This window comes from Tyto alba, unplaced genomic scaffold (assembly GCF_018691265.1).
Source record: "Tyto alba isolate M040663 unplaced genomic scaffold, T.alba_DEE_v4.0 Super-Scaffold_30, whole genome shotgun sequence".
NCBI classification, from domain to species: domain Eukaryota; kingdom Metazoa; phylum Chordata; class Aves; order Strigiformes; family Tytonidae; genus Tyto; species Tyto alba.
This window is the reverse complement of record NW_024881305.1, coordinates 7,011,997-7,030,142: the sequence shown is the minus strand read 5'-3', so window position 1 is coordinate 7,030,142 and position 18,146 is coordinate 7,011,997. Positions and strand designations below refer to the sequence as shown.

At 38.4% G+C, this 18,146-nt stretch overlaps 1 protein-coding gene across 2 annotated transcripts in view; it reads left to right on the top strand.

Moving 5' to 3' along the window:
* The window catches only part of ST7L (suppression of tumorigenicity 7 like), a 20,408-nt gene extending 2,262 nt beyond the window's left edge, over positions 1-18,146 (top strand). For both annotated transcript variants that reach the window (XM_042800153.1, XM_042800154.1), the window contains exons 3-15: positions 915-1,074; positions 1,622-1,676; positions 2,217-2,332; positions 3,947-4,025; positions 4,812-4,966; positions 5,522-5,619; positions 6,238-6,352; positions 8,226-8,298; positions 8,957-9,059; positions 12,190-12,340; positions 12,489-12,581; positions 15,321-15,460; positions 17,022-18,146. In XM_042800153.1, coding sequence (XP_042656087.1) covers positions 915-1,074; positions 1,622-1,676; positions 2,217-2,332; positions 3,947-4,025; positions 4,812-4,966; positions 5,522-5,619; positions 6,238-6,352; positions 8,226-8,298; positions 8,957-9,059; positions 12,190-12,340; positions 12,489-12,581; positions 15,321-15,460; positions 17,022-17,120 — 1,437 coding nt within the window. In that variant the 3' untranslated portion in view covers positions 17,121-18,146. The remainder of the gene's footprint in view (positions 1-914; positions 1,075-1,621; positions 1,677-2,216; positions 2,333-3,946; positions 4,026-4,811; positions 4,967-5,521; positions 5,620-6,237; positions 6,353-8,225; positions 8,299-8,956; positions 9,060-12,189; positions 12,341-12,488; positions 12,582-15,320; positions 15,461-17,021) is intronic.

Genomic DNA, 18,146 nt, shown 5'->3' with positions numbered 1-18,146 from the left:
TCTCTTCTCATCAATTCAACCTATTTACCAGAATGTGCAAAATTTGTTTCATGGATGATTTTTTTTTGTAGCCACCATTAAAAAAAAAAGAAGTGTCTTATGTGGCAGAAACAATTTATTTGCTGTAATGTTGCTTGGGTTTTGATTGAAGGATTTGAAGAAAGTCTTATAAGGAGATGGACTCTGCTCGTGATAGGTATGCTTTACATAGGTTTGCTCTTAAGAGAAAAAGGTCGTTATTGGTCAACCACTATTCAGAGTAATACTTCTTAACAAAGAATACAGTTTGTCTCAACATCGTGTCTTTCTGCCTACTAGTGAAAATACTCAGGTAAGTTGGTCCAGGGCTGACAGTACAATACAGTGCTTGTGGACTTGTGATGTGCAGGTATTTTTAATAGCTTCAAAGAGAGAGATGGTAATATTTTTGATTCAGAATTTCTGGTAAGTGAACTTGACTGCTGTTAATTCAGCCTTTTCTCTTTGGGCTTTTCTGAATGGAAAAACATGTCAGTTTAACTGTCCATTTTGTGCTTTATTCTTTTAGATTATTTTTGTGAAATGACAAAAAACTGTACCTGTCTTGAGGTTCTTGCCTTTATGCACAGTTTCTCTATACAGGCACTTTCTGAGAGGGTTTAGTAGTTATCCTAATGGCTTGGGGAGGGAGGAACATACTCTGACTAAAATTTTACTGTTTTTTTTTCAGTCTCTTTCTTGTTATGTGGGTGATCCTGCATGATGAGACAGGCCAAAACAGATAATTAGTGTTAATTTATATGTAGATACGGTCCATCTTACAGTCATTTGCAAGGGGATGTACTAGCTGTAAACAGTTGGCTCTTCATCTCAGATGTTTATGTTGGGAGGGTGTCACCTAAAGAAATTTCTTGTTGTTTTTTCTCCTGTGACAGGTGTTTGAGTGGTGGCATTTCCGAAAATATGGCACGTCTTTCATTGAGCAGGTTTCTGTGAGTCATTTGAGGCCCCTCATCGGTGGGGCAGAAAACAGCCCTCCAGCCCCAGCAGCATTCTCTGCTGGAGAGAATGAGACAAGCCGGCAGAATATGCCAGGTGACTGTTAATATGTGCCAGCAGTTTTCCTTACGCTTCAGGTGGCTGGTTCACCTGAACTGGCTTTTAAATGGCTTTGACTCTGCATTAGTGTTTGTAGGAATTGGAGAAAGGCCTACACCTTACAATGTGTTTTATTAATAATGGTAAAAATAAACTAAACAATAAATAAATCTGTGATCTAATGCTTTCATTATTAAAAATAGTATTTAGAGAATGTATTACACATTTAGCTCGAACTGTTTTAGTACCATTAGATATTTACTGTTCAGAATATGTGCAAGATAAATATTGCATGAGTGTAAATGGCAGTGTTTAATCTTTCCACCATGTGCTTTTGTACCCCAGCAATGTTGGGGAGAAAAATATTTATGGGGTAGCAGAAGCTTATGAATAAGATCGTATGATTGTGCTCAGGTTGTATAATGATAAAATTAAAACAGCTTTTGAAAGTAAAGCTGCATCTGTATTACTGCATTTTAAAGTCAAGGTAGTATTTCCTGTGCTCTTAATTCAAAAAGTACTTTTTTTTTTTTTTTTTCCCCAGAGTGCAAAGTGTGGCGAAACCCTCTCAATCTTTTCAGAGGGGCAGAGTATAGCAGGTATGAATTATCTTACTATTATCTTACTTTCCACTGCATATTTTTAAAATTAGTCAGGGGCATACGTATGACTTCTTCGCTAGCAACATCAGGAGACAACTGAGACCCACAGTAGGGGTGACTGATGCCAATCCTGTGTTTAAAAGGCACCCGTCCAAGCTCTGCCAGTTTCAGTGTTAAGGGTGCAAAAACTACTGTAACATCATCAGGTTATTTGAGAGTAAAGTAGGAGAAAGACTTTATTTGGAGGTTGAGATAGTAATTCTCAATCTATATTCTCTTTTATTAAACTGATAGGGCTGTATTGTAAGTCTCCTTGTGTTATTTCATAGGGAAGGCAGTTCTGAAGTTGTTTAGAACTTTACAACCTGTACAGATTATGGAACAGTATGACTGGAAACTTCTGGTTAGTAGCTCCAGTTTTTTATTAATAAAAATTTTCTGCACTAGCTTCAGTTTTTAGACAGGTCAGATATCCCCCTTGGTATCAGCATTGCTATTTACTAGGAGTGTTTCTTACTGAAATTTCTTCTGTTAAAGATACATGTGGGTGACTGGGAAGGAGCCTCTTACATACTATGACATGAATTTGTCTGCTCAAGATCATCAGAACTTTTTCACATGTGATACAGATGCTCTTCGACCCTCAGATACAGGTACCAATGTCGTATGCATAAGGTATATAACTATTGGAGAGTGTGAAATGGGTATTTTTAATATACTTCAAGGTAGGACAAGCTATCGTGTCAAATGTTTTGTGAGATCATAGCCTTTCTCAACTACTAAGGAGGTTTAATAGATGTATTTAGTGAAAAGATGTTTTTTTTTTTTTTACCTTGTGCTTTCTCTACTAACTGTAAGGCTGTCAGGATCCTGACGTATTTTAAGGTATCACACTTTCCAGATAATTAACAACACAGTGTTGAAAACCTGGATTGTATTGTCAACGGCCAAAGATGTGGTCTCATTTAAACCACAGCAATGAATAGTGCAGCCTCCAGAATTTTTTTGTTGTGTTCCACGTGCACAGTGCAGAAAATGTTCTCTACCTGGTTATTGTCAGACTGGGTGCGAACTAGTCTCAGTTTGTCAAGTTCCGGAAGTGTTACTTGTCAGCTGGCTGTGACATGCTTGATATGAATGATGTGTTTTTGTTTCACAAAATGGAGTGTATTGTCTCGCTTGCTAAGCCAAGACTAATATTTTGTTTCCAAAAGAAAACTCAAACATTTTTCCACGTTACTCTTGCTGGACAGCAGAAGGTTTTGTTCCAAAAGAAACATGTGTAGGGTCTTCAGTTTTCTTACTGTACTTGAGATAGGCCAGATATGTAACTCCATGAACATAAGGTTTTGGAATTCTTTCGGAACTGTTATTTAGTGTGAAAGCTATTAGTTCTGTATAGAAAATGGTAGCTCCGAGTATGCTGTTTTGCTAGAAGTTGGTTTTCAGTTTGGGATTTCCACTTTTCCCTAATGGAAGCATAACTGCAAAAGGGTTTAAGAGTCATTGTGTGGAACTTTTGTTTGCTCCTTATCCGACTGTAATTTTGAATTCAAGTTGTAATTCAAATGACCCTTTTGAATAGATAATTCTACCCTTTTTAATTGCTTCCTAGAAAACTTTCTAGAAAGGTGATAAAATATTATAGATCTTGAATTGGCTTTGCTGTGTTATGCCACTCAAATGTGCTTTGTAAAGTTAAACAGGAATTGTTTAACCCTTTATGATACGGTAGTTGTCTAAATACTTAAGTATGAAACTATACCTGTGCAAGGCACAGCTTACTCTATCACTGTTTCTTTGAAGTTCTGTTTGAAAGCTTAAATTAAAATTCTGTGCAGGTCTGTGCAAGAACCTGTGTTTAACAACTGTTCCTGCCAAGCTTTCAACAAGTCTTGGGAAACATGTCCAAAAATCTGTAGCAATTTAGAAATTGTACATCTGCCTGGTTATGTAAGCTGTCTTTGCTTCTCAGTGTGGGAGTTCTTAAATGGTCAGTGAATAACCTTCCTGGTGGTGTTGCTTTCCTAAATTTGGAGTGTAATGAGAAGTTGCGAGATTCTGCTGCTTGTGGTGGAAACTCATGCTGGAATTAAAACACTTGTTTACTCTTCCCTGTAACAGTCATATAGCAAACAGGAATTTGCAAAATGGAAGTGAATGTTAATGTAGAGCTGACGTGTAAGAGCCAGCGTTGCCTCCATTGGCTCCCAGGTGTTTCGCCGGTGTCTCTGTCCCTCACCAGCCTTTCAATGTTTTTGCAACAGTTATGCAGAAAGCATGGCGAGAGAGAAACCCTCAAGCCCGGATTAAAGCAGCATATCAAGCTTTAGAGTTGAACAATGAGTAAGTTCAGTGTGTAAATTCAGTTGCTGTATTTCTAGTGTGAAAGGTTAAGCAGAGTGATACTGAGCACATTAACAGTTCCTTGTTTAGCAAAGTTCTGATTAGCTTAAGCAGGACTTCTGTGCCTATGAGAATTGCACATGGGGCTGTCAGTTGCACTGAAGTATTGAACCGTTATATAAAAAAGTAGCTTTTGTTCTCCCTTGGGAAAGATTTTGTTTTAAATCTGTATCAGTAGCAACAAATGAGATCTTACTCAGATGTGGAACAGTTTAAATTGAATGTAAGATCGTATGTGTTTCAGAGATGGTACTGTGGTAACACTTCATTTGGAGTTCACAGATGCCAATCCTCTAGGGCATTTAGAAATACTCTTACAACACAAACCAAGTAATTTCATGCACTGCTGTTTTGTTATGTGGTCTCGTTGTTATTGTGTAAAATGTCTACCTCCTGATTTTAAAAAAGGAAAGCAAACCAAACACAAAACCCCTTTCCAATTACCAGAGCATTTTTAATATTTGAAGGAAAATAATTTGACTTGCTGTTACGGTTCTTTCTTTTGTTATTTCTCTGAATGTCTGTGCTTTCTGTAAAACAGAAATGTTTTCTGTTTTCCTGACATTCACCATTTGAACTCTAGTCAATTTTTTGGTACTTTAATATTGTCAATGTTTAGATATTAAACACAAGTGAAAACTGCCCATTTCTAATGCTTTTAACACTTATGTTAAAAATACTGAACTTTATCCCTCAAAATATTTAGTGTTTTTTTCCTTATTACAGCTGTGCCACTGCATACGTTCTCCTGGCTGAGGAAGAAGCAACAACTATTGTGGATGCTGAGAAGTATTTCAAGCAGGCTCTGAAAGCAGGAGAAATGATTTACAGAAAGTCTCAGAACTGCCATTCCCAAAGTCCTCAGCACGAAGCACAGCTGAGTAAGGGCTTCTGAATCACATAAACTCTTGTTTTTGTGTTGTGAGCAGAAATGTAAAACTGAAGCTGTAACTAGCGGTTCTAGTTTGGTTCCCAGTTCACTGAGGCAGTTCCTACAGTGCTCACGCATGGCATGCTGTGTGAGCTTTTGTGGTACCTGAATCAAGTGCCGGCAGCGGCGGTTACGCCGTGTGTTCGTCGTGGGTTGTCTCGCTGCGGCTCGGTACATGATTGTCTTGGAAAGTTAGATGGGTAGAGCAGAATAACAAAGCAATTGGTGTGTGTCAGTAGCACCTCCTTTTATTCCACCCAGTGTTTTGGGGAAAAAAAAACCAGAATTTTTTTGTCATTTAGCCTTGTTAAGAGTTGCTGGCATCAGTTGAGATGGGCCTGGATTGGGACAGAAGTAATAATTATGCTTTTATACATGGTTAGGAAAAAGGTTGTGGGGGTTTTCAGTGGTTTTTGTTTTTTGGAGGGTTTTTTTGAGAGAGGGAAGGAGAGGTACAGATTGAAACTGATAGACTTTTTTTTTTTTTTTTGGTCTTTGTAATCAGGAAGAGATACCAATGTATTGGTATACGTGAAAAGGAGACTAGCTATGTGTGCCAGAAAACTTGGAAGAATACGAGAAGCAGTAAAAATGATGAGAGATGTAAGTAATGATAGAAAAAAGTGAGCAACTGTTGTTTTCAGTCACATTGTCCAAATTAATGAAGTTCCTCTCTAGGCATCGTAATTAATCTAATTGAATTATTTTTCAATGAGATTTGCACATCATGATTCATGATTTATTTTGAGAACAGGTTTTTTGGTTCCTACGTGTAGATTTTAAGTTTTTATATAATGTCATATGTTCACAGTTCTGTTGTCCACTTTGCTTCATGCTTGTCTCAGTGACTAGCTTGTCAAAATACCCAACTTTAGACTTCATCATAATTTTTCTTTCACTTGCCCAAGGTGTATCATAAGTTCTTTTTTCATAGGAGAATATTACTGACCAAGCCAGCTCAGTGTGGGAGTTGTGCAAATTTGGCCTGAGAGTAGGTTGTATGAACCTTGGCATACTTATTTTCCAGTAGGTGAATATAGGAAAAAAATAAGGTAGAAATGATGTGATTCTTTTCATGCTGCTTATGAGCCAGTTTCTAACAATGTGAATGACCAGAACATTGAAAAAGCTTAAATTATTGTACCGATTTCTACTAAGTGTTTCGGTGATTCAAGTGCAATTCTGTGTGTGCTTAATGTATTTCTTTTTACTGACTTGCAGTTGATGAAAGAGTTCCCACTTCTCAGCATGCTGAATATTCATGAAAACCTCCTGGAGGCACTGCTGGAGTTACAGGCTTACGCAGATGTCCAGGCAGTTTTAGCAAAGTATGATGGTAAGTGATGCGTATTGGGAAGTATTGATGTTTTTGTGTAGGAGTGTGGGTGAGGTGGGCAAGGTGTGCGTGTCCAAAAGCAGATGCCTACCTCCCCTGCCACCAAAAAAACTCCACCACTTACTCAACCCAGGACAAGATGCCTACCCATGGTCTCAGCTAGTTGACTGGATTCCCTTCATTGGCAAGAAGTAGGCACTTCCAGAGTACAAACTGAGATTTTTGTTTTGAATGATGAGGTCAAATTTAAGCAAGCTAAATTGCATACAAATTACTTTTTACATTTTTAAGTTACTTCTAATCTGTAAAGGAATCTTGGAGGTCACTTTGCTTCAGTTCAAGGATCATTTTAATTTTTTAATCTCTTCTACATCCCTGGTTATGCCTAAATTGATCAGCCTTTTTCAGCCAGCATATAACCCCCTAAGTAATTGATGTAAATAAGCTGGAAAATGTAGTTTTCCTTTCTGTCATTTTCCAGGCTTGGCTTCATGATTCTGTAATACTGAAGTTGCTCACCAGAGATTAGCAACATACAAGCATGCTGGTTGCCTGAGATTAGTGGTATGCAAGCTTTGGTCCATTAAATGGCAGCAGTTTGCTTTCACTTTCCATCTCAACTAATATGTTTCAAGTATTGTACAAGTCTAGTTAAAGGCTAACAAAATATATACTTACTTTCTTACTGTCCTCAGAGTTTTGCTACCTAGATAAAGCCCACATCATTAGTGTACAAAGTGCTGCTGTCAAAGCTATCCCTTATATCACCTTCAGAATGGAGGAACATACAGACAGTATTTTGTGGCAGTTGTTCCCTGCCCTTGAGAAGTCAGTATGTTCTCTCTTGTGTCTGTTCTTTATTGCTTCAGGGAATCAGAAGTTTGATATTCTTGCCCAAATCCTGTGCCCCTTGTGCGTGGCCACCCTAGCAACCTGTTCCTGTTACTTAGCTGTCCATGTTATTCTGTGTGGATTCTTACTAATTTAACAAAACCATTTTCTCTTCCTCGTGCTTTTTCATGTTAACATCAGGAATTGTGACATTTTCTTAAGAAGGGGTTGCTGATTTTTTTCTAAGCATCTGGAAAAATGAGTATGAGCTTCAAACTCCCCATAGTGCCCCTGTGTTTTGCTTGACGCGACAGCCAGACTTCCAGTAAGTGATGGACAAGCCCAGGATGGGTTTTACAAAAAAAGCAAGAGCCATCTGACTATACACAACATGTACTTGGGAATCAGACCCTAGACTTTGTCTGCTTTTAAAGTAAACTTGTACTGTGAAGTGCTAACCTTCTAATCTGTAATTGTCAGCTCAAACTTGGCCTCAGATATTCTACAAAACCTACAACTGAAAGAATTTTTCCCCATGGAACTGGAAAAGAATGGAAATTGCATTTTCATTAAAATTTGTCTACCTGTCTGTAATGCAGTTTTTTGGGTCAGCTTCTAGTCAGTCTCTCTTTCAGTACTGTGTAAAACTCTGTGCTAATGTACATTTGCAAAATTGGATAAAGATTAGAAGCTTATTTTAAACTTTGTGGGTTAATACAGGAAAAGTACACTGTTCTTCAGTGTGTATTTATGCACGCCTTTCTCTTTGAATTCAGTTTCAGTGGCTCGGTACATTTATAAGAGAAAAAAAATCACTCTTTACCACCTAATTACAACTCAGAGTTTTAAATCTGAGACTGAGTGGTGACCAGAAAAAAGACTGCAAAGAAATTAAAAGTTTCTAATTATAGCTGAAATGTTCCAGATGTTACATTCATTGTCTGGTACACCCAAGTAAAAATCCTGAAGTTCAAAGGATGTGGATTTAAAATGTTTGTCTTGCCTTAGAATCTTACAGCTTAATTATTTTATTTTATCATAGATATCAGTCTTCCAAAATCGGCAGCGATATGTTACACAGCAGCCCTGTTAAAAGCCAGAGCTGTTTCAGAAAGGTAAGCAAGCACATTTGTGAAAACAGTGGGTTGTTGCTAATCTTGGGTTATGCTCTAAAATATGAATTGACAAGGTCTAAATCCAATATGTATCAGTTATGTTTCTAAGAGCAAGTTATGTGTATTTATATATACATATATGTGTGTGTGTAGTTAAACGTAATTTAAAGTTTCTATTAAGCATCCATAAAGTTAGTACAGATAAACATGTTTTTCAAGAACCCACGTACACACGTGCTTTTGTATAAATTTTGGTTTCAGTGTCTTGTTTGTGGTGTTCAGCAGTTCTTTGTGGATTGGGTGCAGGGTATTTGTGGTAGTTCATGTTGGCGTTTGACTTTTGTTCTGCTCTGTTTGCACAGCTGATTCTAGCTTTACCTCCGAGTGGTGATGCTGTAACAATCATGTGAAAGACTGGGCACGCAGTCACCTTATGTGATTGACATGGAGTTTCAAAAAGTGAAACATAACTTTGTCATATAAGCATAGATGACAGTCAGGATACCTAAATTAACATGAACATTTATATCCTAGAAGGGTTTGTTTATCTTTCTTCATAAATCAGACAATTTTTAATGAACTCCAAGCTTACAATGCAAATAAACACCTAGTTGGCACTTATTTATTACTTTTGTTCAGTGTGGGATTTTCCCTTCAGGTTCTCCCCAGAAACTGCCTCCAAAAGAGGACTTAGTACAGCAGAAATTAATGCTGTGGAAGCAATTCACAGAGCTGTAGAATTTAACCCTCATGTTCCAAAGGTAAGAGTATTTTACTTCCTACTGGACCACTTTTATGGTCTTCTGAAAAAAGTCATGTTACCATCTAGTTATTGGAGCTTTTCTAGCCCCATGTTTTCTTGAAGTTGATTGTAACTCCAGCCATTAAATTGTTAAACACACTAGTATTTGTATTATAAAGGTTTGATGGCCAGAATTAGATGTTTGCAATAGATGATGGTAAAACAGGTGGCTTTGTTTGTTGCCCCCCCCCCTTTTTTTTTTTCCCAAAAAATTTAAACTCAGAATTTTCTAACTCATTGGAAAATCCAGTAACGTATTACTGAAGGCCTTTGTTGGGTAAGGGTAAGCATTAATAAATATAAATTTAGATATTTAAAATTCCTGAAGCCAAATTAAATTCTCTGAACAGTAGCCACTCACACTATCTTAAAATACATTTTTTTCTGCTGTGCTTCCAAGCATGGCTCCAGAGCTTGGGTTATTGAAAGATCTGCAGTCACTTATCTTCTTCATCCACATGTAAATGAGATTAAGAATTGGTATTGCTACAGACTGTAACTTAATGTTTGGCATTACTTGAAGTGGTCAAGATATGGATTCCACTGAGCATTGGGTGAAAATAAAATCTTAGGTTGCATTTTACTGTACTGGTATCGGTGATGCGTTCAGTTTGAAACCTTGCATGCAGAAGGTTGGCTTAGTCCTGGACCTAATCCTCTGCAAATGATCATGGAGTCCCAGTGGCTGTTGCTGTGAAGGCTTGAATTATCCAGCCGCTCTATTCTGTCTGCCTGTCCAATCTAATAGAATGTGCACTGAGAAAGCTAATTGCTGGGAGAAATTGCTGCTTGTTTGCATGACTGATCAAGAGCCTAGCAAGTTCATTTCAGACAGTCTCAGACAGATTTTTCTTTAGCCTCTGCCTTTAGGGGAAGAAGATTATAACGCATTATCATTATCTAAAAGTTCTGTTATTTTGTATATCCTCCAGTTTCAGAAGCCTCATACACCTTTTTAAAGAAGTCAGATATCACTTCAAACAGGCTGTTTGCAAAATATGTTCCATAATTCTACAGAGAAACCTGATTCCAGGTTGCAGTAATTTGCTCTTCTCTTCTAATTGTATGCCTATCTAGTCGTCTTCATTTTTTTTTTTTTATAACAATATTGCCTTGAAACACCAATTTATTAGATGACAGGGCAGAATTTTACTGGTGCTGGTGATCTAGACCTCTGAAATGCTCATAGTCAAAGCAAACAAGTGAACAAACAAGTGAAGTAACTTGCCCAGTGGGTCACAGAGGAGTAGTGGGGAAGAAAATCTGGTTTTTGAATTTGCAGTCTGTACTGTCCCATGGACTAAAAATAAATGAGTATGTAAACTAGAAATCCCTTTGTTCTTGCATCTGATGAAAGTGGTTGTCTTTGCACATAACATTGTTTTGCATAAGGAAAATACAATAATGTTTGTTTCTCTTTGTTCTGAGTTATGCTTTTACAAGGATGGGTTTTGTTTGGAAAGCTAGCAGGGCATTTTACAGTGCTAGAAAAATGGTACTCTTAAGCCATTCCAGGTTAGAGATCTGTAACTGCGTTTTGATAATGCATGAAGCAATCTTTTCCATTCATCTTCTGAATATCTTACAAATCTTTATTGTGTATAAAGACTTCCTTAAATCTGCAAAACCCCAGGTATTTTCTGTACTGATACCTTGCCTGTATTGTGGTTAGACACGGACATGAACACCTGCTGGACTGTGGAATTTTTCTGTTCCTGGGGTAACAGGGGCCCAGAGGCAGCTGAAGCCTGGAGTGCAGCGCTGGCACGGTGCGGCAGCGCTGGCCGTGGGGCGTCCTCACCACCGCTGGGTTTATATTCCCTTGCTCTCCGTGCAGCTGGGACAATGGAAAAGGGCACCGCGGAGAGCAGGAGGAGTCAGGTCAAGGGTCAGATATTTGAGACCATTTTCCCACAGCAGCCCTGTGTGAGTGATCCTTTACTGTGTTAAAAAAAAAAAAAAAAAAAAAAATTGAAGAGGATTAGAGGGGATTAGCAAGAATATTACCCTCCGGAGTGTAGGCCCAAGGCACTAAGAGAAGAACCTAGCCAGGCAGTAAATGTGCTTTATTTGGCTGGGGCACAACCCCTCCTACATTCCTTCAAGAATCTGAATGGGAAAAGTTAAGTCCTCAAACTGGATTAGTAAATAATCTCATAGTTTGTGGCATCTGCTGAAATAAACCGACGAGTTAGCTGCATTCTTACACTTTGGGAGACAGTCAAAGGAATTGCCATCTACATTGATCAAAGATGTGGATTAACTTTGGCTGTTATTGAATGAGACACTATATGCTAGGATAGAACAATTCACAGGTAGATACTAGAGCTGAAACTGTCATTTCATTCTTGTAAAAATTACTCATCTGTTTTTAAAAGCTAAGTCAAAATGAATACCTGTCTTTTTTTTTTTTTTTTTTAATGTACCATGAGAAAATAAAATTGCATGTCCAGTGTTTCAAGGGAAATGGAAAATGATTAATCCTTGTGTTCTTTGACCCTTCTATGCATCAGATAGTCTGCTGGTGTAGGGAGAAGGCTGACGCTGAAAAAATCTGAAATCAGAGATACTTTGTGGCAGTCCAGCAAAACCACATTAGAACAAGATTTCCCTGGGTTTGGTTTATTATTCTTCCTTTGGTTAGCATACTGTTACTTTCTGGTTTGCTACTCGAGAGCTAACAAGTACTTAGCCTCCTACATTGAAATTTCAGTGATGAAATAATGAGCAAAAATACCATTGGTTTGGCGTTGGGTTCTTTTGTATTAGCCTAAACTTGTAGCTCGTTGGTATTGTACCTGTGGCATTATACCTTGTCTGTCCCAGAAGAATGCGTTTTTTTCTGATATGTTGTGTGTGAAGACCCCAGTTGAAGAGTCTTACACACAGATGTGTGTTTTGCTGCTTTTCACTTCCCAGTGGCGTGCAGACTGCCTGCACTGTGTCAGCATTGGGCTGTTTCTTCAACAGGTAGGAGTTGGCCGCTGTGTGATATGCTCAGTTATGCCTCAAATGATCATTTACGTTTCACAGTGAAAGATTTTGGAATATTCCATATAACCAAGTGTGCTTTCCATTTTTACTTTCAGTATTTACTAGAAATGAAAAGTCTAGTGCTGCCTCCAGAGCATATTCTGAAACGAGGGGACAGTGAGGCAGTAGCATATGCTTTTTTTCACCTCCAGCACTGGAAGAGGATAGAAGGGGCTCTAAATCTGCTACACTGTACATGGGAAGGCAGTAAGTATCTCTCCTTGTTTTATTTTTTTTTTCTGTGCAGTAGACTAATCTCTCTGCATTTATTCACCTCAAACACGATTGGTTCTCTTTGTGAGAGGCTGGTCACTTGGTTCAGATACAGATCTAATGTCACTCACTCTTTTTTCAGCATTTAGGATGATCCCATACCCATTAGAGAAAGGTCATCTTTTCTATCCCTATCCGAGTTGCACAGAAACAGCAGACAGAGAACTGTTGCCAAGTAAGTGGTTTCTAAGCAGTAATGATAATAAAACACAAGCTAAGGACATGTTCAGTTTGTGGTATTCTGTATTTACCTTACTGTGATTTTTTTAGTTTGAGCTTCCTGTGAAGGGGATTCAGCTATTTGTTGATGTCCTTTCCAAACGACTCTGAAGCACTTGACGTGTGTGTGTGGTAAATGTTAGCTTGACTCTGTAATAACATAAGTCCTTCAAAGATGAAGTCTGTGTGTGGTACATTCAGACTAAGTTTGACCAACTTTGCGAAAAACAAAATGGACCAGTGCTTTAAATTACTTCTTTTTAAAGAATTCATAGATGTGACTACTGTTGTAGAGGAGCCCTTTCCTTTTAGCAAGGAATGCATGCATGGTTCCAGTCCTGCATTTGGGTTGTCTCGCAGCAGCTGTCTGTGATTTTACAGAAAATCCTCAGGTAATCTGTAGCTTCATAGAGTATGTCTTGCTTTCTGTCATCAGTTCATCGGTACATATTTGTCTGCTGGATAGTATGCTTCCTGGAGCTTCTTGTCCATGTAGGTATTTCTGTGGATTTATACTTACATTTAAGTCTTCTCTAGCTGCCCATTACTTCAGGATTGCTCTATGCAATTATGAGCCTACGTGTTTTTTTATCTTTAGGTAAGGCAAACAAACTAAATCACTAGGGCCTGTGCTCATCATATTTGGGAAAATAGCATTAATTTAGATTAGAATTGGACTGTTAATTGTACCTGTTAGTAGAATTCCTTTGGGGGGTGAACTTCCACATCATGAAGAAATGCAGGTCCCATGGGACTGGAAGGGGCTACTGCAAAAGCACCAGCCAGACCCACTGAGACCGCAGCTGTGGAGAGGAAAACTATACATACGTGTTTCTATTTAAAAGCATGAAGTTATATTTAAAATGTGTAATTTAAATTTGCCCCCAGACTGCTTTAAATTACTCATTTCTCACTTATGCAGGATATTGCACAAGGAATTCCTTGGTTAGCGACTAACCCTAAATTGTAGACTTCCCAGCATAATTAAACACCAACACATGCAGATATTTCAACACGATCACTCACGCATTCCTGTTATGTTTTAAATATAAAACTACCCATAAATAAAATAATCTTAACACTTTTATTGCAGTACTTCCTCGAGAAATCTTGACACTTTTTAAAAATTTATCTGTTTAAAATAATGTTGACCAAATTAATGACTCAGAAATCCTGTATTGGTCTGACTAGTAACAATTCTCAAATGGCTGTGAATGTATAGAATTATCTGTAGTTTTTCATGTCTATTTCAGATTTGATTTTAATTTCCCAATGTAGGAAAAAACAGTGCAAAAAATTTTTTTTTTTTTTTACACTTTCCTAATGTATGTTGGGACCTTTCCTAAATTACATTGCTCCTTGGTTTAAAAATCAGGTGAGTTTCTACATAGTATGACAGCATACTAGTGTTCCATAGTAGACAAGTGGTTTCTTTGGTTGCTCAGTGGGATGCGTTACTCTCATACTGCATCACGGCTTAGGAGGGCTGGCTGCATGTGAAGAAGGTGAACTGATAATCTCTGGGATAACATTAAATATTTCTGGTAGGCGTTAGAACTTCGAAAGTTCTACTGAGTTGTGCTCCAAAATCATAAACTTAAAACCAGAACAAAACCCAAGCACTTTGCCAGTAATGAGCTGCAAGAACACGAGGACTTTTGCTGGGCTTGCTCTTATAATGGTAGCTTGTACGTGCCAGCATTCAGAAACAGTAACTGGGAGGGTAAAGTGTCTTTGTCCTCCTCAGACTTCAGTTTAAAAATGAATACAGTTGTGTTTTCTTGTTTTACGGAAAGGCTCACTTAAGTTTTGAGGCTTTTATTAGATTTTTAAAACTGCCTGTCAAGAAGTGGGCAGCCCTTTCACAATTCCATATGTCTATTTTTTTCTTCATTTAAAAACCCTTTAAAAATCATGAGAAGTCAGAGCTGCAGGTATTCAGAGCCAGTAAATAATTGCAAATTCACCAAACAGGTCCTCAGCTAGTAACCAGTAGTAGTGTCTTGAGTGCTGAAAGCTCCATATGCCAGCCCTTAGCCTGTCTAATCAGCTTCTTTTGATTTTGTTACCGTAGATTGGAAATTGCAAGGAGCTGCTATGTACAGAATTTATAACCTAGTCCTGGTACTGTTTTCTTTGAGGTCTGCTCTGTCAGCTGCTGCGAAAAAATTTACTGTAGCCTACCAACCAGAAATCTTTGAAAAATATTAAGGAGGTGTACCTTGCATGTATGGTTGTTTTGTACTTGCTGAGCTGCTTATGGGATGGGGAGATGTGCTGTTCTCTTCAGGTAACAGGATTAATGCTTCAGAGGGTTGAAAACACCTGAATTGTTTAAATTCATCTAGGTAATTCTGACAGCTTGTGAATTTTACAGTTTGTCCCTCTGTCCTGTTAAAAGAGTAGGTACCAAAAACTAAGCCTGATGAAATGCTTCAAAAATAGAGCCCAAGCAAGTGAAAAAGAAGATTGGGAAGAGAAATATGTAATGACTATTAATAATGAAGACAAGCATTTAATGTAGGAGAAGAATCTGTGAGAATTTTAAGTACTGGGACCTAATGTGCTGCACGATAGTCTTGAATCCACGCTTACTCCTTCTGAAAGTCTAGAGCTGAGTTACAGGACTATGTGAATAATTCAGAAAACTGTCCTCAATTATCCAATGTCAATATTGTTAATTTTTTCCTTTCAGCATTTCACGAAGTCTCCGTTTACCCACAGAAGGAACTTCCCTTTTTCATCCATTTCACAGCAGGCCTATGTTCCTTTTCGGCCATGCTTGCCCTCCTTACGCACCAGTTCCCGGAGCTGATGGTCATTTTTGCTAAAGCTGTAAGTATTGTCCCTGTCCTGGGGCTTGTGGAGGTAACTTGCGGGATCTTTGGGAGTTTGGGGGCCCATGGTGAAGTAGGCTCTAGTCGGTCTCGTGCTTTTGGGCCATGAATTATTTTGTCTCCCTTTTTAAGAATCTAATTAGTGACAAACACTTGCTGAAATTTGGTCAAAATGTCTATTTTGACAGGAAGGTGAACTGTTACTACAATATACCTTAGCTTTAATTTGCACTGTAATGGTGAGAGAGCAGCATTTCAGCACCAGAGAAATTTTGCCATAGGGCACTGTGAGTATGGACTTTATTCTCACAGAAGTGAAAGGCTGCACTGTGAGAGGCTCAGAAAATACATTTGTCGACTGGAGACTGAGAAGTGAGTAAAAAGCAGGCTGTGCTGCGGGAAAAACAGGTCTCTTGATGAGCACTGGAAACTTGTAGCATGATGAGAACAGAGGTAAAGTCACCACTGACTTCCAAGCCAGGTTCAGAAGTTAGCTGCCACTTACCTTTTGGGAACTAGAGCAATGGTTTTATATTCTCTGGTTCCAGCTACTAGATGGAGGATGTGTTCAGTGACCACAGTTCTGTCATTTAAGTGCCTGTTCAAGGATAGAAATTGGACTTGACAATGGAGATCAGGCTTTTGGCTAGATATATTTCTAATGTGCTGCTTTAAATATATTTAAGTGTGCTGTTGAGCCATTTGTTCCTATGGGTGCCTTCTGTGCCCATACCCTCTCTCCCTCTCTGCTCTTTTTAGGGTTTCTTTTCCTTCCTTACCTGTTAATGTTGCTGCTGGTTATAACCTCGTCATCTTTCCCTGGGCTCTGAGAGCTGTGTTGTCTTACTTCGACAGAGGGAGAAACTGCATAGGCAGCTTCCCCTCCCCACTTTGCAGACTAAGCCATGCAGTATATTTGGCCTTCCTTGAACTGTGGATCTCATGCAGTAGAGCAGAGTGGCAAATAAAGAGCTCTGAACTCTCAATGAGTCATTTATTCTAGCTTTGCTAGTCAAAATAGAGGGTGAAAGGCGTTATGCTTTCTAGCTGTTTTAATGCAGCAGGTAATGGAGACCCGGGAGGTAAGCCTTTTTTCTTAAGAATACTTTCTTCCTAAAAGCGTTGGCTTTGCTAGCAATTCTAGTCTGCAGTGTCCAAGTCATGCTGGTCTGCGAGTGGGGCCTCATTTCCACACAGTTCTGTTGATCTTTATGTTGGAAAATGTAGTTGGACATGCCAGTGACAAATTTCAGTGCTGCTCATAATTGGCTGGGTTCATAGTAACTAGGGTCTAACTATCTGCTTGATTAATTCTGTAAGGACTGCATTAGCAAAGTTGTATGATTTCCAAAGAGATACAAGGTCAAATGTTATGCTAACAAAGAATTGCTTGGTGAAGTTCTCTCTGCTGGGTTTCTTGAACCAAAAAAAGACTTTGTACGAGTTAGTTGGCTTTGCGTACTGGCATTTTGAAAGTCAAGTGACATGTCCAAATGTGGGGAAAAAACTCCCAGGGTTTGGTCATTGGGCAGTGTGTTTATTTCACTTATTTTCTACAGGAAAGGATAGATAGTGTCTGCTCAGCTGAAAAAATGATCAAGAAGCATGCTGATCGCCACGTCATTCCACCAACCAAGTCACAGTGGTGGCAAGCATGAAGGGGTTCTTGCCACTTACTGTGCTAGTTTAATACTGGCAAAAGTGAAAACTGTGTATTGAGATACACAGACAAGAAGTGAATTCCGTATTCATCTCTTGAGATTGACAGCTGAGAAGGAAATACCATCTTCCAATATTCCGTTAGTTTAGATAGAATTAATGTTAACTCCCAGTCATACTCTCAATGACTAATATTCTTCCTTATTTTAATTATTAGATTACTGTATTCTGATGTTTCCAGAAGCATTCAGAAAACTTGTAGGAAACAATGATACTCAGTATCAAACTAACACTTCTGATTTTATTGATAGATTGCTTCAGTATTTTAACTCTAGATAATGCAGTGATTGCTGCTCACACTTTATAAAGCATTATCTCCTGTGCTCTGGAGGTGTGTGGCAGTAGCATCTAGCTGAATTGTCATACTGAAGATGGAAGTTTACCTTCTCTTCGATGACACCTGCCTCTGCACCTAAGAATACTGTAATAAAACAGTCATTATTTGCTGTATCTAGTGTTGTATCTCTAGGTAATTCCAGTGCTCTAAGCTTTCTAAATGATTTTTTTTTCCCTGTGTGTTTCATAATTTCAAGGATTTTTTCATGATACTGTGTTTTAACTTACTAAATATCGTAATTTGAGATAATAAAGTTCTAGATGGTAGATAACCTGGAGTGCTTTGGCCTCAGTGAAAAAGTGCTACAAAATGTATTTCCAGCAAACTGTTGAATTTCCAACAAATCTAGAACACAGTTTTAGAAATTACGATTGGAAAGTATTGTGCATGTGGAATTCTTCACTATAAATCTCTAAGCAACTTAAATATGACGACGTAGATTACATTTCAGTTGCTACTTAATCAAACCGTTGTTTCCAGCAATTGAATCTGCAGCGAACTGCCTGCCTCCGAAGGGCTTTCAGAAGTTGAATACCTTCCTATTGACTTGAAAAGTCTGAGTTTACATATTTTCATTTGTTAGTGCTTGAGTTTGTTTCCTCCATAATAAATCACAGGGTAAACCTTG